Source organism: Falco biarmicus, chromosome 7 (genome assembly GCF_023638135.1).
Source record: "Falco biarmicus isolate bFalBia1 chromosome 7, bFalBia1.pri, whole genome shotgun sequence".
NCBI lineage: Eukaryota > Metazoa > Chordata > Aves > Falconiformes > Falconidae > Falco > Falco biarmicus.
The window spans coordinates 46,045,957-46,068,254 of record NC_079294.1 but is presented as its reverse complement, the minus strand read 5'-3'; the positions used below and the strand labels follow the sequence as shown (position 1 = coordinate 46,068,254).

At 55.4% G+C, this 22,298-nt stretch overlaps 1 protein-coding gene across 9 annotated transcripts in view; it reads right to left on the bottom strand.

Moving 5' to 3' along the window:
• The window catches only part of NIN (ninein), a 65,538-nt gene extending 44,501 nt beyond the window's left edge, over nucleotides 1-21,037 (bottom strand). For 2 of the 9 annotated variants that reach the window (XM_056346544.1, XM_056346545.1), the window contains exons 1-4: nucleotides 17,774-17,949; nucleotides 14,688-14,891; nucleotides 8,446-8,527; nucleotides 802-971 (exon numbers count right to left, since the gene is read on the bottom strand). In XM_056346544.1, coding sequence (XP_056202519.1) covers nucleotides 802-971; nucleotides 8,446-8,527; nucleotides 14,688-14,870 — 435 coding nt within the window. In that variant the 5' untranslated portion in view covers nucleotides 14,871-14,891; nucleotides 17,774-17,949. The other 7 variants (XM_056346540.1, XM_056346547.1, XR_008823054.1 and 4 more) reach the window with 6 other exon arrangements.
• Nucleotides 21,038-22,298: the final 1,261 nt, after the last annotated feature.

Genomic DNA, 22,298 nt, shown 5'->3' with positions numbered 1-22,298 from the left:
GCTAACACACACCACCAAACCCAACTACTCTCCACCTTTTGCTTTTCTGTTCTGGAGAAGCCAGAGGAGATTCTGGAGTTGAAAGCACCAGCACAAAGAGAGCCACAAATTTTGATCACAAAAGTGGGGGGAAAGGAAATACCTGGATTTTTGAGCAAGCGTACGTACAAGCATACATGGGGCATGGGGGATGCCAGGAGCTGCGCAGCTCCCAGGGCTGCTGGCCTTTTGCTTTGGTGCAGAGGCATGCAAGGCTTTTGCTGGGAACATAAAAAGCATAAGACCAAAAGGAGAAGTCGGTGGCTCTGGATTTAGGGCACCGTCTTGAGGCAGCCGCCTGCTGCAGAGCTCTGCCGCTCACCACCCCTCTTTCCCCATCCCCTCGGCGAGAGTGTGCCGGAGCCACAGCCGAGATTTTGCAGATGAGCTAATAGATGAGGACGTGCTCCTTCTGCTTGCTTAGCTCCCAGCCCACACTTCGTTAGCCATGGAGGCAGCATTACAGCCCTCACTTAATTGCTGGCCGGCACTGCAGCCAGGAGCGCAGAACCGGCACCCACTGCCATGAGCTCGATGCGCCCCCCGCTTCCCATGGCAGCATGCCTGCAGCCAGGAATTTGGGGCTGCAACAAGGCAAGTGCCACCTGGCACAGCTGATCCCTGGGGACAGGCAAGGAGAGCAGCCATTGCTTTTGCTGGCAAAGGCCCCAAGGATGTCCAACCCACCTTAGGATGGTGTGGGGAACAGTGATGTTGGGGGGGCAACAAGCCCACCCCAGCACCCGGCCCCTTGCTGCTCACCTCCTCGCAGGCGCTGGAGGCGATGTGTGGGGGACATGCTTCCTCGCTTAGCGGCTCGATGACTGTCACCTCGGTAAAGTCCTCCACCGACTCCTGGAACTCCGGCAGGGACCGCCGGCCGTAGCGTTTGCCGCCTTTGATGTACTTGGGCTGCGCTTCTGGGGAAGAGTCTGTGAAGTTCAAGAACAAAGCACACAGTGACATAAGTTTTGCAGATCTGGCTCCTGGGTTGCAGGGCTGGCTCGGTCACAGCCTTTCCAGCACCGAATTGCCACCACCATTCCCCCCGGGCAGGCACCAGTGGCTGCCTCTTCCCAGGACCACTGCCCTCACTGTGGCATTAGGCCTGATGGAATGGAACTGGTCCTGCTCCAAAAAATAATATCAGGGCTCCATTTTCCTCACCCCTCCTCAATTCCCAGATCAAGTTTGCTCCATTAACAAGCTAGAGGGAAAAAAAATCCTCAACCTTGCAAACAGCCTCAGACAGAAAGTCCATTAGGTCTCTCCTCTTTGCACTAATCTTCATTACCAACGATGGGCAGGTTTAATTAGGGACAGCGTTGCACTTAAGTAGCTCAAGTCTCCAGATTACGCAGACACCTGGGTGACTGCCGCTGCTTTCGGTGGATTTAAATCACAGCTTGATGAAAAGCGTGAAAACTACCAGGCAAGTGGAAAAAAATTGGGCAAGTTTGGAGGCTAATATCTCCCGGGGGCTGACACAAGCAGCTGATCTGGACGACGGTGGGGCAGTTCCCAGTTTGTGCTGCACAACTAATGCCAACTGCAAGATCTAAATAACCCTTTGGAGTTGTCATCTAATTACAGGGGGCTCCGGTTGCATTCCCCGGCTCCAGCTTCCTGCAGCAAGCTCCTGCCTTCGGGGACTGAATTATCCAGGAGCACTTACAGACAGGGATAAAAAAAAAATAAAAAAGAAAAAAGCACATTTTGGGCTATTTTCAGTGAGAATCATCTGACATCTGGAGCAGGGGGCAAATTAAACAGAGGACCAAATTAGCCAGGGATTCAATTAGGGAAAGGCTCTCCACCACGCTTTGTTTCAGTGTTTGCTAACCTTACCATTGAAAACCCCCAGGACTTGATCATCTTTATTTTCCGCCACTTGCAGCATGCCGAGGCGGTGGCAAAAGCAGCAGCTTTTTAAAATTTTATTTGCAGAACGCTCTGGTACAAAAAATAAATGCAGGAGTGCAATACTAATAAGGCGCAAGGAAGCTGTTCAATCATTGACAAATGGTACACGGAAAGCAGCGGGTCTCTAAACCCCCCTGCCCAAATGCCTCCTTGGATAATATTCCTTTAGATATGGAAGAAGGCTTCAAGCTTGTTAGAGGAAAAATATTCTGCAACTTAGCTATGCAATGAATTATAAAATACACAGGACTAGGAGTCCTTTGATTCCTCCAGCCTTGCACTCCATCCATCCATATTGCAGCTCTAGGGAACAAACCCGGCGCCTGTGTTTGAACAAGGCCATTTTAACAAGATTTGCTGCAGCTGGGACTCCCACATGAAAGTTGTGTGATGAAGTGCGCCGATAGAAAAATCACAATGAGACAGGCTGATTAAGTAAGAGCCTGAGAACAAAAGCAAACCTTATCACTCCTATTAAAGCCTGCCCGGTGGTGAACAATCTCCATCGAGCAGCTCTCTCTGAAATGCTAATATTTGTGGCTACTCATTCACCCATTTATTTTCTCTCTGCGACCCCCCCCCCCCACACACACACACTTGCAGAAGAAAGCTGGGGGGGCTTTGTGGCTTTTTTTCTTTTTTATGGTAGCTTTTTTTTTTTTAGAAATATTTTTTTCCTCCTCCAAGACAGACACACACCTCCATGCCCATCTGCCTTCGGAAAGATGGGGGAGGGGGGGGGGAGGGGGGGTGGGAAGGAAGCCATAATTTAGCAATAATGAAGTTATGGCTGAATTTCCTTCTGGATTTCCCAATGCTCAGAGGAGTCCTGTTCCCAACCCCCACCCCTACAGCGAGTCTAACAACTGCTGCAGCTGAAAATCCAGCTGTATACAGGAACACGTATGTGCCCTCACTGTGCCACCCTGCAAGCGCTTTAAGGGCAAGCGGGAAACAGGAGCGTCTCTCACTTTCTGTGTTTTAGGCATCTCGAGGCTGACAGCCGATTTCTCACTCTCCTCTTTGCTCTGTGCACCTGCCTGCTTGTTTCTCCCTTGAGTTAAAAAACTGTGAAGCCTGAGAACACCCCTGGGAGGGAAAGGTGACCCTCCACAGTTTGACAAGAGCAGAACGTTTGGCTCCTGCCTTGCAAAGCTCTGACTCTGAAACTGGCTGTGCCCAAGCCCAGCTACCTAGGGCATCCCAGCTCAGGCACCCCAAAATCCCATTTCCAGAGCCAGGGTGCTTTTGTTAACACTGGGTTACAGCTCTTCCCCTGCAATCCCCCCGCCATGCACCTTCACAGCACTGGCCATGGGGTGCACAGCGCAGAACAAAGCCCTCACATTACAGGACCACAGGGGCCACACCAGCATAAGGGACCGCATCCTGCAGCCCCATCCCTGGGAGCAGGGAGCTGTGTCCTTTGCAGAAAGCACCATGTACCACCATCTCCAGAGCAGGTGTGCATGGATACCCCCCTCTAAGCCCCTCCACCCTCCTGCCTTCCCAACCCAACCCCCCAGCCAAGCAGCTGGTGCCCTTGATGCTCCCACCACCCCAGTACTCAGAGACAGCTGAGCGCACACACACCAGCAAAAAGCAGCAACCCATGCTCCCCAAATGCAGAAAATTCACTGATGAGCTGAACAGAGTTTCTCATTTCCAGCCAAAACTGCTGAGGAAGGATGGAAAGAGCTGCTCAACCCACACGTGCTTTCAAAGGCACATGAGGAAACAGGAGGAAGATATCAAAAAAAAAATTAAAAAATGAAAGCTTTCAGTGAAGTAGGTACCCATGAGATAGCCTTGTGTGCTATTTATCCCAAACCCTGTACAGTATACCCTGTACTGAACACTGAGGGGAGGCTGCTCTTGCTCGCGCCTGACCTCTGGTACTCGCTTCTGCAACCAGCTACAAGGCGAGATGCTGCTCCTCATAGACCCTTGCTATTGTGAGCCTGACAAGCCGCCAAGAAAGGGAAAAATAATAAAAAAAAAAAAGGTTGAACCCTCCCTGCTTCCTACAGCCCGCAGCAACACACAGGCTTAGCAAAACACACACTCCAGCGCTGGTGCCTAATTAGACACTGGGGTCTGATCCGCCCCCCTGAACTGCCCCTATGCTGGGGGCAAGAGCCAGAGCTGCCAAGACAGCAAAGCTCTCACGTTCCTGTCCTGCTGCTTGTGGGGGCTGTGCCCCCCCCAAAAGTGTCCCCTGAAAAAAAAAAAAAAAACCAGAACCCAAAATGTGCATTTCACAAGAAACCCCCCTCCCCGATATAAGCGCTGCAGACAGAAGCCATCAATTCCCCGGCTTGCCCTGATCCATCTCGGCAGTTAAATGTCTCCACGGTTAGAGATTTACACTTGATTTTCTGCCTTTCTGCACTAGATAAGTAATTTCAAAATCCTGCTCTGCCCTGAGACACTGGGGGGGGGGGCTCCCCTTGATGGCAAGCGGCATTTTCCTGGGCCCAGCATCAAAGCCATTGAGCACAGACAAAAGAGGTTTTAGAGAAGACCCTCGCCCCGCAGACCTGTCGTTTAGAGGCAAAATTAATTTCTTTGCTGCTTAAGATTTGGAAGGGAGAGATGCTCCTTGCAGCAGCAGGCAGCCAACTGCTGGGCAAAGCGCATCGCAACTAGGATCTGCTAAATCCTAATCCCTCGGGACACCAGGTACTGCTGAGCTCCTCCCAGTCCCCATTTCACACTTCAGGCTCAGCAGCAGAGGTGGAGAGGATCAGTGGCTGGGTCACCACAGCCCCAAAATCAATGCATTTTGGCCCAGAGGCATCGCCTGTGCCTAAACCAGCCCTGTCTGGACAGGGACGCTGGTTTTATACCTGTGCCCACCCAGGCGGGCTTGTGGGGCGGGAGCCTGACCTTAGCCACGTGAGCAATGCTTCCCCCATGGGAACCTTTGTCCCCAAGGGCATCATCCCCACCAGCTCCTCTTTGGGAGGGCAGTTCTGTTATCTCCATGTGCTGGGAAAGAAAATAAAAAACCCAACAGCCCCTTGTGACTGCAGGGAGGATGGCGTCAAACTGCTCTTTAATTTATCCTGGGTGTTCCCATAATCCTGCGCTCCACCCCAGTAATCCCTCCCTAACCAGGATTCCAACTCAGAGCTGACTATTTGCCATAACGGGGAGGAAAAAAGCCTGATTTCTACCTTCCCACCCCCCAATCACCCACAGTAATGATTATTTTTTTCTTCCCCCTCTGCCTTAAATCTATTTTATTATCCCCAGACCAGTGCTCTGTCAGGGCTGGCTTTCACCTGCCCTGTGGTTTTGTCTTTCATACCCCCTTTTTTAAAAATATATATATATAACATATATATGTAGGGGTTTTATTATTACCCTCTCACTGCTATTGACCCATGGACAAAGAGCATTGGCAGCAGCACCCCCAGCCTGGGTTCCAGGGGGCTCACTCAGCCCCCGGCCCTGCAGCAGCATCTCTCCAGAGCACCAAACCCCGGTGATTTGGGCTGCAATTTATCCACAGGCACCACCTTTGTCAGGCAGCTCTGCAAAGGCTGACAGGTCTCCCCAGCTTTGCAGGAGCTAAAATAACCACTAAAACTAGCACTATTTTCTGCTTTTCCCAGTGTGTCCCCATTCCTCACCCAGCAATGCCACTGCCCAGCAGAGCTAGGGGTTGCCCAGCCAGCTGATGCTCTGGTTTGCAGCTGGGTCTGTGTCCCCACACCACCATCCTCGGGGGGACACTGCTGCCAACAGCAGCGCTGGGAACTCTGCCTGCCTTGGTTTGCAGGGCTGCTTCCCAGGCAAAGTGCCCACAGCATGCCAGGACCATCCGCCCTGCCAGTCTTCACTTCGGAAAGGGAATTCAGCTGCTTTGCCAAGAAAAAATAATGAATGTATCAGCTGCTCTCTGCAAGCCTGAGTGCCTCTCCCACCTGCTGCTTCCTCCCCAAACCGGGAAACCCCATCAGTCACTTCTGCAGGAACTGCTCTTGCATCCCATGGCCACTTTGGTTCCTTGTCCCAGTCCCTGGGTCCCACTGTGACCCCACGGGCTGCCCTGGCACCCGCAGGCTCCTTGTGCCGAGCTGTCCTCCCTGAGCCTGACTGCACTGCGCCCACGGGGACCACGATGCTGTGCCCTGTGGGGTCCCCTGGGCCGTGTCGGGGCTGCAGGGGAGCAGCTGGTTCGAAGACACAAGCCCTCCGGTCACTCACAGACCCCAGGGACCTTCCCATTGCCCAAGTCCCCAGGTAAAACCACAGCACCAAGGCACACGGCTGCTGCCTCGCACAGCAAACTCTGCTGATGCAAACAGCCGTAAAATCCATGCACTTTCCCCCTCCTCCAAATTAAATTTTCATTTAAATGATACGATTTAGAGCTCTTAACTCAATTTTTCCCAAGCCCGGGGCAGGCTGTAACACCAGCATTTCCACAGTCACTGACAGTTTGACACCAACAGCACAAAGCAGCTTGTTCTCCAAATCTCAAGTTTGATCTAAATTAAAAGAAGCAAAGACTTTGGCATTAACCGACCTGTCAAAACTCATTAAAAATAAATGCCTCCCAGGCTTGCCCAGCGCAGGCTCCCTACCTGCACCGCATGCCCTTTGATTACCTGCCATGCAAAACTCAGCTGACAAACGTGTCCCCAAGGAGGGCTCTCCCGGTCCAGCACAGCCTCTTCCCAGCTGCACTTGTAATTTCCCCTGCGATAACCCCAAATTTAGCCCTTTCTAGAAGATTTATTTATATTTAAATCAAGCCAGAGCTTCTCAGCCATATGATTCCCCAGTAAATGCAGAGTGCTGGATTAGTTCTGGTTCGCTGGGGTGCTGGGGCTGCCTCCCACTCCATGCAGCTCCTCTCCAGAGGGACTGGAAGGAACTGCAGCAGACCCGACCCCTTGCCAGGCACCGGCCAAGCTCCCCCCTCGCTCCTGAGCATCACTGACCTGTGCTGGGAAAGTGCGTTAAGGGATGTGGGGTGCAAGAACTGTCATTGCCCACCTCCTTCTAAGCATTAAGAGCTTTGAAAATGAGGGGTGGGGGGAAAAAAAAAAAATAATCCTTCAACTGCATCTCTTGGGACCTGTGGGTTTTACAGCTTATTTAAAGGGGAAAGTTCTAATTTTGCTGACAGGCTGCATTGCCCAGTGCGGGATGCTCCAGCTGAGATTGATGCCCCAGGAGAGGAAACCTGGAGTTGCCCCTCTCCCCCCTCACTAAACTGTTTTCTCCTTCAGGGATTTCACGCTCCAGCTGCTCCGAAGGCAGGATTAGGGATTTACATACAGGTGTGACACCAGGCAGATCTCAGCCCCCCCCCAACCCCCCCTGTTCCAGCTGCAGGGGCTCAGCCCTCACCCTGCCCCCACACCTCCCCAGTGCTCCCAGCACCACCAGCCCCTCGCGCATGGCAGGAGCAGCGGGCACACCGAAGCTGTGATCCTATTTTCTGCCGAGAGTCTAAAAAGCCACATTTTCAAGGCACACTGAAACAAAGCCAGGAAAAACCAGGACAGCAAGGACTCGCAGAACCCACTGCTTCCTCTGCCCAGCCCCAGCTGGGTCTGGCAGAGGGCTCAGCTTGCTCAGGAGCACCTTTGGGCCAGACTGACCATCCCCTGGGAGAAACACAGTCGCCTCAGGGTAGCTTCCTACAGGACCGAGCTCTCAGACACAAGAACACAGAATGGACTTTAAAAATTAAAAAAAAAAAAAAATCAGCGCTAGACAGGAGGAGTATTTCTGTGTCCAGCAGCCCATCTCCAAGAGGAGCTCCGGCAGGGACCTTCCCCTTACAACCTTCACAAACACACAGCAGCACCCAAAGCCAGCACGGGTTTTCGGTAAGGCACTGCTGCCCTCCCAGACAGACCCCATGGAGGCCCAGCAGGAGCACACCGGCTGCAGCCTGGAGCAGGGGGTCCCCGAGGCAAAGCCCCCAAACCCCCCTGGCCAGGCTGGGGCTTCTGAGCCAGCACCGGGGTCACACCACCTCCAGGCCAAAGCACTGGAGCTGAGGCCAAGGGGCTGTGCCAGCCCCAGCCGGGAAAAAGCAACAGCATTAAGGCAGCTATTTGATTGCCTGCCCGTAACTATCTGCTGCAGCTGAGGAGCTCCTCAAGCATCCCCAGCCACCAGGAACCTGGGGTGGAGAGACCTCAGCCCATTTAGCAGCCAGGGGATGTCTCAAGCATCTGAAGTGCAGTTAGCTGTTACACACAGACATCACGTGTCTCTCCAGGCATTTAGATCATGGTAATGGGATATAAATATCTAATAGCTCAGAAAACGCCTTTGTACAAGGCTCCGCAACAGACCTTAACTCTTCCTTTCTCCCTAGCTCTGGGCATCCAAGCAGAAAAGCCCATCTCAGCACCTAAAAAACACTCACTCTTTTAAGTTCCTCTGTGAGAGCCACCCACGTCTGCTTTGCCAAAAAGAAAATGTACTATTTTAGATAATTTCAGTATTTACCTGGTTCTTGGAAGTGCTCTTCATTTGACAAGGTTCTGGATAAGATGAGGATAAGTGCTTCTTTAAATTGATCAAAGTGGACCTGCGCAAAAGAGGAAGAACGGAGGAAATTAAACTGGTGCAGCTGATTAAATATCAGGCCAATAATCCAGCAGGAGGAAGGGCAGCAATGCAAATCACTCGGACCACCCCACCGAAACAAGAGCACGCCTGTGTCTGGCAACAGCCCTGGCAAGGGGCACGAATGGACCTCGGCTTGTTCAGTCTTGGGGCCTGGAGAAATGACAGCAAGCAACGTGAAGACACAGCCCCAGCGTTCTTGAGCACGCAAAAAAACCCGATTGCTATCACAGAACGACTCCGAGCCACTGCTTGAATGCATCGCTTGGGCTTTTCCATCGAGCAAGAAGCTGAAATGATGCACCCAGAGGACCAAGGAGCATCTCCATCACTTGAGATGACCTGGCCAGGGTCAGTGGCTCCTGGTCCTGAGCAATGATTAGATACTCTATTGTGGAAATGCTCCACTGCCCTAATTAAGTTTCAGAAAACACTTTCCAAAGTGGACGGCAGAAAGTTGCACCCTTCCCAGGGCGGCTCTGCCAGCTTCTGCCTACTGCAGCTCCGCAAGAGCTGGACTGGAAATACCATGTCTGGAGTGCACCTATGGGAAAAACAAGGTGGGATGATCCTGCCACTGGGGGTTTCTCCCCCTTTTCCATCTGTGCCTTCCTGGAAAGCCTCCTGCCTCACCACCATGGACAGTTGCAGAGGGGCTACAGCATCCTTCACAGCTGTGCTGGGGAATGTCAGCAATTCCAGCCGTGGGGGACAGGAACTCTGGGGACAGCTGAGGAAGCTATTTGACATGGGTCAGTAGCAAGGCAGAGCTTGCTGCTACAATTTCTTTTGGCTAAATAAATCTTAGAAAAATTTTTAGCATTGAACAAAAGACTTTGTATTTAAAGAACCCACCAAGGCTGCTCTTGTTGGCAGAGTCAGTTCCTGCGAGTCCAGCACGAAGGGCAGGAGCTGCAGTCAGAGGGGGTTTTAATGCCACTGGGGGAGGCGCAAGTGGCAAAGTTCAGGTCTGAATTTTTCCAGGTTGTTCATGGGGTCGAACCAGCCCACTTACCCTCCCCCACCCCCCCAAAAAAAAACCAAACGAAAAAGTCACAGGCAACATGCTCCCCAACAGGCAGGGAATGACAGTAGAGCTGGGGGGTCAGCCATGGGCCCCCCCCCGCATGCAGGGGAGCACCTCACACTGAAGCTCAGGCAGTGCAAATCACCCCTGCGGTTTTAAACACAGGCTCCACAAGGAATTAAACAGTTAGAAATGTGTTCAAAGAAACTTGTCAGGGATGCCTTCATCTGAATACTAATTGCTGCCATTCATTTCCAAACACTGGTGTACTTCAGGACAGTTTACAGAGATAGGAGAATTTGCCTGATTAAGAAAAATTGACATTTAGAATAAATGAGGAAGAATATAAGATGAGGGTGTTGGAATAACAGGCTCCCTCCCTGTGGGATCTTCTTGGGAATGGAACAGTGGCAGCAGCCATGGGGACAGGCAGAGCCGGTCCCTTGAATGGGTGCTGGGGCTGGGTTCAGATGGGACCTCTTGGCAGCAGGGAAATAGAATAAAAATCACTTTGCATCACTTGTGCAAGCCACACCGAAGGCAGAGTAAAACCAGCTGCACCACTGACACATCACCTGCTCTGGCCAACGAGCCCCGCAACTCCGTGTTTGCCCGACAGCACTAACGAAGGGGAAGATGGAAGAAGGGGCTGACCCCTCACTGCCACAGCTGCACACAGGACAGATGGCTCCGGCACCCAGCCTGCAGAGCTATTTTTACCATGCCACGACACCCAAAGGAGCCCCTGAAGGATGAGGCTGCAGGGCAGGAGGTCGCCATCCTCCAGCCCCCCACCCCAGCACTGTGGTCAGCTGCGCAGCAGGATTTAAAATGCAGATTAGCAGCATACAGAGACACAACAGGCTCGTGGGGGTCCCACGACACCTTCTGAGTGGCAGCACCCAGCTCTGTAGGTGTAGCCCGAGCCAGCAGAGCAGGGATATTTTTCTTCAGGAAAATCTCTGGCCCACCCTAAGACCAGACAACCAGAAACACCAGTGCCTGTTTGTGGTGCACATTTGGTGTTGGATGCTGAATGTCCAAAGTACTGCAAGAGTTAGAGAAATGCAACTGTTAAGATTAAAGCTGGGCTCAAGTACAGGCCAGGCAGGGTAGCCTGCAGGACAGCAAAGCCACAAGTCAAGTATCTCATATTTTAAAGAAAGCAATCCTTTGCCGCTGCTCTCCAGCAACGCCCTTGCTCTATACCCCCATCCGATTCAAACACCGGTGTGCATGAGGGCGGATGTGCATCCCCAGGAGATATGGAGCAGGCGATGCCCACACCACGAAGTACCCCACATGGGTGCTTGGTATTGACACACCTCCAGCACCCATGTGCTGTTGTGGAGGGTCACACCCCTGCCTGGGAAGCCCGTGCCAGGGAGGCTGTGGGCTCCACGCAAGTGCAAGGGGCACTTCCAGGGATGCAACAGCCCACAGGGGCAAGCACAAGTCCACAGCAACAGCCTTTGATTTCTGCTTAGGGAATATTCCCTGCAAAAGGATGGACCTGGACAGCTCTGAGGAGGAGGGTACTACTAACTGCAGTGATGCGCAAAGCACCGTCTGCTTCTGGAAAACAGCCTCAGACACTCAAACCCATCCAAAAACTTAACAAACACAAGGCAGAAAGTATACAGCAGCAAAACACCATTGCTGTGTTGGAAGTTTAATACTCTTTTCCCTGTGCTTAACTGAATTTGGGTATTTTGGAACAGCCAGCTTGTGCACCTGCTCATGGGGAGCTCAAACAGCAATTTGAGGGCTGACCCAAACCAGCCTGAGCATGGCAAAGCTTGGGAGGCAACAGAACAGTGTGCGCTTGTGCCCACCCAGGGGCATGGAAAAGGGATGGGACACACGTCCCTGCAAACCTCACAGCAAGACCCGGGCTCTGCACAAGGACAATTTTCCCGGAACAAGTAAATTGGAGGCAAACAAGATTAATATGCAGACACAGGCACAGCAAGCCCAGCCCAGCTTCCCCATGGTAATCAGGGACCAACCAAGCTGCCAGCTGCTGAGCAACCCCAGCACCTTAGAGAGATCTTGCCGCCTGCTTTAAAGCAAGTTTCCTATGAAGCTGTGACTTATTAGCACTAGAAAGGGAGCGTGCATGTGCCAAGCTACCTGCTGCTTCTTGCGATTTGTCCCTGCAATGCAAAACAGCAGTCTGCAACCCTGGTCTCTCTGGGACAAGCCAGCAAATCAGTGGCTCCTTCCAGCTCCCTCTCCTTGATCTTCAAGCAGAATCCTTTTCCCAAAGACCTGTCTCTGCTTGCAAACTTCTGGCAGCAGCAGCCAGGACTTTGCAGAAGGTAATATCAGGTGGGAAAGACACAGAAACAGGGTAATCTTGCAACCAAGTCTCCTGCCTGGCATGCAAAAAGCCACTGTGCATTAAGGGCAGCAGTGTCACAGCGGGCTCAGAGGGAATATATTTGCAAGAGGTCACCAGCCAAAGCACTGAAGGGAGCTGAGGAACGAACCCCCATGCCACAGTGTCCTCGCTGCAGGACTGCAAATGCAATCGCACAGGGTGAAACCTGAACTCCCCAGTCCTGCCTGAGGACGCCCACAGAGGACAGTCCTTGTGCAGAGCCCAGAGGTGCCCGACTTGACCCATCTCTGCAAATCATACAGCCGCAGTCATTGCTGCAGCCCATGAGCACTGTCCCCCAGGCAGCACTCCACCTTAGCTGCTAATTAACGGGCACTGCCTCTTGGAGGCCACGCAAGAAGGGCATGCCTGCACGCACCCTCTCCAGCCCGCAGTCACCCGCCCTCAAGTGTGAGGGGCCCAAGGAAACAGACTCCTGAGGAATCCCAGGAATTGCTGCGAGCATCGCCTCCGCACGCAATCCTGTGAGGAAAGCAGTTCTGGGATGGTTTGGTTCTGCCGGGAGCCAGGGCAGGATTTACACCCCCCGGCTGGACCCGGAGGTAGCCTGTCCCTGGTAATCCCTGAAGCATCACACAGAGCAGGGAGAGGGAGGCGGCAGTCCACCACCACCACCACCCCCCTCCCCGATGCCAGCTCAACTCCCGGTCCAACCGAGCAGCCCCATGGCGATGCATTCATCCCCGGAGCAAAGCCCCCAGCACAAAAGCAGGCACGTGGCCCCACCGAGTTGCCCCTCGGCAGACAAAACCGTCCCCGCTGGCCCCCTCCCCAGTGCCCTCCCATAAAACCCAGCCCCTGGAAGGGCAGACAAAGGCTGCTCCCACCGCTGAGAGGGACCATCTGCAGCAAGGAGCTGGCAGGGCAGGTGCAAGGAGCCTGGGCTCGGGGAGCAACATGTTTGCTGCTATTCTCCCGACAAGCTCCCTAGGAAACCCAGAGGATTCGATAGCTATTAAACCAGGTTCACGCTTAGACATGGGCCATTGCTGCTGCTAACAAGCACAAATGCCGAGGAGACGGGAGGAAACACAGGAGACAAAGATTATTCTGACATCGAAGTCGCAGGTTGTAAAATGGGGGGGAATGGATTGTAAAAACAGGGGGAATGAAATAAAAATGCTCCTCAGGTCACTCCATACCCTGGGACAGCTTGCAGGGATGGAGCTCCTGGCCAGGACGGGGCGAGTGTGACCCAGCACTCAGGGTGCTTTAGCAGGGGCTTTTTGGTGCCCTTGGGCTGAACATTTATTGCCTTTAACTTAGCCTTCCTCCCACTCCGAGCTGGCCACAGGGGTGAGCACCGTTACCTTAGTTAGCCCTGACCAGCTGCAACAGCCACTGCTTTAATACCACTCTCCTTTTCCTGCTATCCCACCATCCCATGAGCAGCAAAGCCAAGGAACAGCATCCAAGCAGCACAGAAAGTCTCCTGTGCTCAAGCAAATGCCATGCTGCAACTCCAAAGGTCAGAAACCTCCATCTGGATCCATCCATGCTCCAGCACCGCTTTGCTGTCAGCAGAAGAGCTACGGCCCCAGGGCAGGTGAGGAAGAGGAGGCTTTGTTCCTTCAAGGCATTATTTTGTTTTGTCAAAGCTGCAGTTTGATAGGAAATTGGAGTCAGGACAGCTGCTTAGCTCATGTCTACCGAGAGCCCTGGCTGCCCTGCTCTGCATTTTCTGATTTTAATGAGCAGTGATGGGATTTCAGGGTGATTGAGGGAAGCATCCAATGTACTCCAAGCCCAGCGTGCTGAGAAAAAGTAACGCAGGAGCACAAGGACATCCACTCCAAACATGGAGGTCCCCCCAGGGGTGAGCAGCTCCCACATGTAACACTATAGAGGTACAACCACAACTGAAAAATCGCTTTGGAAAGCACGGTGTACTCACTGGCCACAGCTCCCCTCCGCAGGCTAGCAGGACACTGCAGCCTTGCAGAAAGGAGCCATTTGTCCCCAAAAAACTACCCTAGGTGAGTCTGTGACAACCGCAGCCGTGTACGGACACGAACATCAGGTAATGTGGACAAAAGGACTGCTGGAGTCGGACAGTATTCTCTGCTTTAGAGAAACGTGCATGACTGCATGCGGCCCCACCAGTTTAACTACAGCTTAAGTCAACGTAAATCACAGGCTCAAGCCCTGGCTTTAGGTGCCCGTCGCATCCCAAACACTGCAAAGTTTGTGCAAGCACCTGGTGAGCTGGTTCAGGGAGATGACCTGGGTCAGAAGCAGCACCAAGCAGTGCCAGGGGCACGTGTGCTCTGCCAGGCAGCACATGCTGCACCAAACACTGGCATTGGTGCAAGGGCAGTGGGGACCTGGCACTCTGTCTACTCTGGGACACTGGGAAAACACACCCCGCATCAGTGCGATGCCAGCGCACGGGGCTCAGCCTAAAGCGGTGGTCTCAGTTTCAGACAGCCTCCAGTCAGGGAGGACGTGTCAGTGAGTGGTCTCCTTCACTGTTCTCGCTAATCACCCTCTCAGAAGCTGCCCTGTGCCCACCCTGCTGAAGAGAACAGCCACTGCAAGTCCCGCAGCCTGGAGCCTCAGGGATGTTGGATATTCACAAGTTACAGACATTCAGCCTGTTTTCATCACCCTCCCATGCATGCAGGAGCTGCCTGGCATTGCCTTGCTCCCAAAGCCCCATACCCCACCCCCGCAACGTCACCCCAGCCTTACCCTGCCTAGGAGGTTGTCTTGGAGGAGGGTCTGCTGCAGTGCCGGGGCCACCTCCTCCAGGTGCAGCACGTGGCAGAGGTCAGTGAGCTCCTCCTGCCCCAGGGACCCTGTGCCTGTGCTGTCGAAGCTGTCGAAGAGCTCCTTGAGACGAGCTTCATACTGGTCCTGCTCAGCTTCATCCATCCCATAGCCTGCCACGCTCACCTGTCGGGAGAGATGGGGCCAGTGAGCATTGACCACAGCACCCCTGGCATGCAAAAGCAAAAAACCCCAAGGGCTGGTACAGGGGCAGCCCACAAAGCTGTTTGTGGCCATGTTTGCTTGTGTTAAGTGACCCTGGTGCTCTGCCAGTGCTCCAGCCTCTTCTGCCCCACTGGGTGAAGCCAGAAGTTCCACAGCAGAAAGACCAAGGGGGGAAAAAAAGCCTGCAGAGTCAAACCCTCCAAGTGGGGACAGCCCTGGAGGCTGGGGCAGCCCCAGGTTGCACGTCCCTACCTGCCACCTCGCCCTGGCTCCACCAGCAGCTCCTTTGGCTCAGCTGGAGCAGCTGAGGTGCCACAGGGGAAAATTGTTCCCTTGAGCTCTGCCGGTTCCCAGGTGTTGCAGGTGATGCTTTGCCTGCCTTGGTGAGAAGGTAAACAACCATCACAGCAGCAGCAACTCACCAGTGGCAGGGAGCAAAGCGTGGGGCTCTGCCCGCAAAGGGGGAGACAAAGCCCAACCACCACCTCTCCTCCCACCTCGAACACTTCAGGCCAACCAGCCACTGCATACACCACCCTCCATGAACACAAAACACGTCCCTGCACCAAACACGCTCCTTTTTATGCCCACCTGGGTGCAAGGAGCCCCAGTGCAGTCAGCCCTGTTGGTGCCAGCGTGCAGAATCTCTGCTTTCCTCCACACCACCAGCACAAAGCCCTGTGCCTGGGAAGGGTGTATCCCCCCGCTGGGTCACTGCTCAGCCCCATGGCACCCACTGCACTGCTCTGCTTTAGGTAACTTCAGATCAAACCCAGTCTGAAGGCAGAGAACTGTTTGACGGGGGACACTGCTAGGGCAGCAGCAAACCCAGCCCTGGAGCAGAGCTGACCCCAGCACAGAGACAGCTGAAACATATCTGGTCTTCTGCAGCAGCAAAGAAAGCCCAGGTTGTTTCCATGCCACTTGCCCAAGGCCTTCATCCTCCCCTCCAAGTCAATGATTTTTCATCTCCCATCCCATGGCTGAACCCGACCATCACAGCCCCAGGAACTGTTTTAGCAGGGAAGGAAATTTCCTTTCCGAAATGAAGGATTCAGCTGGCATCCACATCCCCAGCCTGGCTGCAGAGCTCCCCACTGGCTTGGGGCAGCAGCAGCGTAACCCAGTGCCACGACACAGCCTCAGTGTGCACAGCCACTGCGGCAGCCAAGCCACCAGCCCAGGGGGCTCAAGAGGCACCGCTGCCATCATGCGAGGGGGCAGCAGGCATTGCAGGGACCTGGTGCCTCAAGGACGCAACTGGGCACCCTGGGATGCTCAGCCAGCTTCAGACCATCACCCAAGCACCAGCCAGGCGTCCATGTGAATTTTGTTTTGTCAATGCTACCGCAGGTTGCCTTGGCCAGATTTCCCAAAGCGGGGGGTCCTATCCAAATCCCCTCACCGTCCAGCCCTGCTATGGAGCAGCCACCTCCTCTCCTCCCTCTCTCAGCATCACAAGGTTCCTGCAGCTAGCAGCTGCCTGTATCGCCAGCAGTGTTCACTAACATCCCACAGCAAGCAGGGCTGCCCTGACTGCAAGGTGCAGCCCAGTTCTACCCCCCGCCCACCACCGCAGCCTCAAACGTGCTGGTCTTCCAGGGCACTGTGACCTGCCACATCAGCTCACAAGCGCCCCGTGGTAGAGGGGCCAGCAGAAAAGCCTGTCCCACCAACATGGCTGGGTAACTAGGAAACCTCCAGGGCAGATGCTGCAGCAGCCATGTCCTTGACTTTGCTGGCTGCAGGAGCAGATGCTAACGCAGAGCAGCCCTGGGCTCCCGCACCCGCTGAGGGACACAGGGCTGGCACCAAGTGGCACACAGGGTCCACAGGACAGAAATAGCCCAGCCTGGCTGTCCTTCCTCCTGTGTTGACACAGGCAAGGATGGCAGCATCACCATAACTCTTGAGAGTGGGCACAATACCTCCCCATTCCCACATTGCTGTACCTGAGCCTCGCACCCTTGGTGTCCCCTGTACTTTTTCCCTGCTCAGATGCTCTTGAGCTGCTTTAGCAAAGCATCCAAGCGCTGCAGGGAGGAGTGAGGGTGCAGAGGAGTCAGCACCCAAAAACTCAGGTGCTTGCAAGCAGAAGGAAGGCAGCAAACTACTTTCCATTCTTATGCCAGCAACCCCATTTCTCCCCCATACCCATGGTTCAGCACATAAGGGACTTAATAGTGGCTGCTGCTGGGTACCAGCACTGGGAGACCCTTGCCTCCCTGGCCATACATCCTGGCAGCCCCAAAACTGACCACCGAGCCTGCAGCAGAGGTGCCCCCTGCCCATGGAGCTTCCCAGGCATTTCTGAGCCTCTTCTCCTCCAGGTCAGCCACCTCCTACCCCCCAGAGACCTCTCCAGCACCTGACCCTACTTCCACACCACCAGAACCAGTTCCACCAGTTAGACAGTGCGGAGAGCTAAATGCCACCTCCCAACATGTCCCTGAGCACCCATGCTGCTGGAGCACCGGGGTCACCCCCTCCCGGTGCCATACCAGCAGGCAGACTCAAAAACTTAGCCCAGATGAATCCAGATGGGCTGAGGAAGGAGGGATGGGGAACCCATAAAACCAGCAAGAAAAATACAATCCCCACAGGAGAATAGCATCGGGTGCGTGGTCCCTGCCTGGGGCCAGACCTGCCCTACAGAGTTTTTGGCAAGGGCATGGTGGCCTCGGCAGCTTCGTGTGTCCCCATGGCAAGGGACAGTCTGAGCTCACTACGCTCCGCAGCAGCTTGGTGAGACCCAGCCACCCCTGTGCAGCTCAGGGAGGGGATTTCTTGCCTTCCAGCATAAAAAGCATCAGAAATAAATAAGGGCAGTGGTCTTTGCCTACCTGCAGTCAGTCAATGTTGGCAAGCTGCCGGCAGCAAGGCGATCCCGCACGCATCCTGCACAACCTCCATCTTAGAAAGACAGCTCCAGCACGCAGCCGGCTGCGCAAGGTGACCCAAGATGCCTACTCCCAGCTAAATTATTCAGCAGCACTTCGAGAAAGGAGAAAAAAAAAACCAAACCACCCAGCCTCCTACCTGATGAGCTCGCAAGGCTGCGTGGCATCACCCAGCAGTCAAAATAATGAGGTCAGCGGCATCAGGGACCCGGCACGCACAGCCACCCTCCACACCCGCGCGCCGGAGCTGCCTTGGAGGGTCGGGGCTGGGAGACTGGCAACAGAGAAAGGGCTAATAGGGGAGGGGGGGAACACAAGAGGCACACAAAGCCCGAATTAAACCCCAGCCTTTCATCTCCACTCCAGATGGGCCAGCAGCTGAGATGCAGGAGGGCGCCCAGAGCTGGCAGGATAATAGGGGCGGGCAGGCAGCAGCTGAGCGGGGGCTCCCCAGGCCCCTGCAAGGAGCAGAGGGGCCGTTCTCTGCACAGGGCATCACTTTGTTCAGATTTATAGCTGGCCTTCTGTGTCGTGTTAAGTCCCCCAAAATGACTGGCTTGAGCAGTCGGCACAAAGGTGAACGTTTAGAACTACTTGCAGTCATAACCACATTATTCTTCATTTCTGTTCTTCCTGTAACAAAGTCCTGGGAAGCAAAGCACCCAGGGATGATGAGAAGAGGAAGTTTTCACCAGCATTTCTTTCCTTCCATTAAATCCACCCCCTCCTGAGAGCCAGATAACCTTCACGGTACACAATGTAGAGGCCTGATACGACTAAAATCTCAGCTAAATTTAACTCAAACAATATAGGCTTAAACAGTAATTACCGCTTCGCATATTAAGCGCCTGGAATCAATATCAACCTCCAAGCCTTAGCCTCAAACTAATGAAGACACAGATTACCTGGTCAATCAATGGCACAGTCAGCTAAAACCACTACAATTAGCACACCACCTTTTTTTTTGGGTGCAAAATAGTCTTAATGCAAACAGCAGGTTTGCTGCTGCACAGTGGCACAACATGGAGACTCCAGGGATGCTCTGCTCAGATGCCCCCACGGGCTGCATCACCAGCAGCTCCTCTCCAGGACCATGGGCTACACCACCTCCATCCCAGCCAACCCTCCACTGAAGGCAGCGGCCCCAAGCAAGTCAGCTCCTTCAGGGAGCAGGCAGGAAAGTGCTGCTTTTGCTGCTACTCTTAATTACCTCGACTCAGCCAAGGGCCTGGCAATTCCAAGTAAGTGCCCAGTGGAGCGGCATCATGTGGCCACCTCCAAAACACATGCACCCGCTCCCTGAGATGCAACCATTCGGTAGCGTTTGCCCTGTGCTGAAGAGCAAGGCCACACGTGGGCAGGTTAAAAGCAACTTGCCCTTCCCTCAGCACTTGTGACAACAGGGACGATGCAAACACAGCTGGCAAAAGCCACCAGGACCCTGTTTTTTAATGGCAGGGTTTATGATGAGGTGCCCAACAGCCACCAAAACCAGACATCTGAGCCCTTGCTGGAAAGCCAGGGCTGAGGTTGTCTCATCTAACTCATTACCTCCTTCCCCTAATGAACCATCTCATCCATCGCAGCTGTGGCTAAGCTGCTGTGATTCACGGTGCACACCCCCAAACCCCCACACCGCTGCCTGCATCAGAGCAATTTCTAAGCTCAGCTCACCCTGCAACACCCCATCCCTTCTTGGGGAGCAGCGGCTGCACAAAGGGTCACACTGAGAAACCAGAGGGAAGGGGGGAAGCCCCAAAAGGACAATGAAGCACCCAACTATCAGTAAATCATTGACAGCATGCCCGGCTCTTCAAGGGTCACCACCAAAGTCAGCTTTACAGCTGGCGGTTCCTCCTCCCCATTGAGCATGGTCATAATTTTTGCTGCCCCGCGCTGGCTGCTTTGAACCTCAATAGCCGCCCCCGCCCCCCCGTGCTCCCCAAACCACGGGCAAACCCTCCAAAGTTGGCAGAGAAAAGCGATCCTGTTAACCAAGCTCCACTCCAGATGAGCAAAGCAGCAATGGCAGAGAAAGCGCTATAAATTTATGTAAAGAGCTTCAAAAGAAGCGCAGTGGTTTGAATATTCACACCACCCGGTATTTGCATTGTAATGGAGCCTTTCAATGAGCAGCCTGCCCCTCCGCGAGGAAAAACAAAGCGCCCATCTGGTTTCATTTTGCAAGTCGGGCTGGAGTTGCGCTGCAGTGACTGGGGGAGCCCTGGGTGCGTTAAAGCCCAAGGTACCAGCACAAAGCAGATTATTGCAGAAGTAAACAAAGTGACCCGGCAATTTCTCCGGCGACGCCTCGCGTGCCGGGAAAGGAGGGATTCCGCGCATCCCGGGATGCTCAACGCCGCGCCGCGGCGGGCCGTGCTGAATCACGGCGCTAACGCCGCGCACCCACCGCGGAGCCTCTGCCCGTCACCCCCGGCTCCGCGGGCAAACGGGAAAGCCCAGCGCGATAGAGGCACCCCCCCAACTTGGCACCCACTTGGACGGCAAACCCTCCGGGCACCCAGCTCCAGTGGGTGCCCCCCCCGGGCTGTTGGATGGGAGCCCCAGAGGTGCCGGCCCACGGTTTGTGGCCAGACAGCAGATGCTGCCGCCACCCCCCGCGACAGCCCGGGCTTCGCCAGTGACAAACCTGCCGCTACTGGGCATTCCGCCCGCCACGGCCGCTGCGCCGCTTCCCGCCGGGCGCTCCGGCATCGCTGCGGGGACAGGGGGCAGGGTGCCCTGGCCAGGGGGGCGACCGGCACCCTTTGCCGCCCACCCCGCCGGACCACGGCGCCTTTTCCGTGGCCACTGCCTGCCCACGCCCCCGCAGCCCCCCCCTCCACCCACGCCTCAGGACCCCACGCCGAGCACCCCCAGAGCCCAGCACCGCCCTGCGCACCCACCTCTCCGCCTGCGCCCCGGCCCGCCGGCCCACCGCCCCGCGCCCGCCGGGAAGGGGCGGGCTGGCCCCGGCACCGCCCGCGGAGGAGGGACCGGCGGCGGTCACAGCCGCCGCCACCCCCCACCCCCCCCCGTGAACCCCCGCGGTGCCCGGCGCTGCCCCCGGCCCGGGCTCACCCGGCGCGGCTGCCGGTGGTGCGGAGCGCTGCGGCGGGGAGCGGGACCGGGGCAGGAGCTGCCTTCAAATGCGGGGGCGGCCCCGGGGCGGCGGCGACCGGCGGCCTTTGTGCGGCGGGGCCCCGCTGGCACCGCCCGGGACCGCCCCCGCCTGGCGTCAGCGGCGCCCCCCCCGCCCCCGCAACCGGGGACAGCTGCGGGGGGCCCGCTACGCGGCCCCGCAGCCCCAGCGAGGCCCCGTCTGGCCTGGCGCCCCCCCGGCTGGCATCACCCCAGCCCCGCACTTTCCTGCATCCCTGGGTGGCATCACACCAACCCCCCACTGTCCTGTTCCCTGGGTGGCATCACCTTGGTTCCTGTCATCCCACACCCCAGGGTGGCACCACCCTGGCTCCCCACTGTCCTGCACCCCAGGGTGGCATCACCCCAGCCCCCCTCTGCCCTGTCCCCCGCATGTCATCACCTTGGTTCCTACCATCCCACACCCTGGGTGGCATCACTCTGGCTCCCCACTGTCCTGCATCCCTGGGGACATGGCCCTGCAGCTCCTCATTGTCCCAAAAAAACAATGGCACGTCACCTGGGACGCCCCATGTCTGAAGGTCACAGCACTGTGTCACCCCACTGTTCCCCACCCTGGGGACATGGCACCCCAGCTCCCTGCCATCCCAGGGCCTGCGGCGTCGGCACCCTCCATGGCCGTGCTGCAGGGCTCACGCTGCACCTCGTAGTACCCAGCCCTTCTACTCCACCCAGCACCCACGGTGGCTCAGCACACCAACCGGCCTGTGCCCCCCACAGCCTTTGGTGGGGGGCATGACCGGGGGGGGTCACCTTCTGCCAACTGTCCTGCCGGGGGGGGTATGGGGTGCTGACACCCCACCCATGGGCACCACCAGAACTCCAAGCCTCACTTAAATGCGGGCAGCCTTCATTAGAGGCTGGAGCCATCGGCCGCCCACACGCCTGCTCAGCGCCAGCAGGCACAGGCTGAGCCTGGCAGTCCCCGAGGCTTGTGGCTTGTGGACTCTCCAGTGGCTAATAAGGGGTTCAGCTCACACTGCAATCTGCTCTGATGCAATTGCATGGGCTTATTTTGCCATGTCTTTTTTTTTTTCTTTACAAAAATGCTAGGGATGTAATTTGCTTTTAAGCCCTCTTCCCTTTTTTTAAGGTGACCTTGAAATGGGTCTGCAGGTTCAAAATACTTTTATGTGGGAGGAGCAAGGGAAACAAAACCCAGGCGCATGGACATAGGGTGGGTGGCATAAGCCTCGCTTCGATAGGAACCCAGGCTTAAAACCCCACGAGACCCTGCAGTGGAGACATGGGGGGCGTTGCCACCCAGTCCCACCGCCTGCGACAGGGACACCTGGGACATCACACG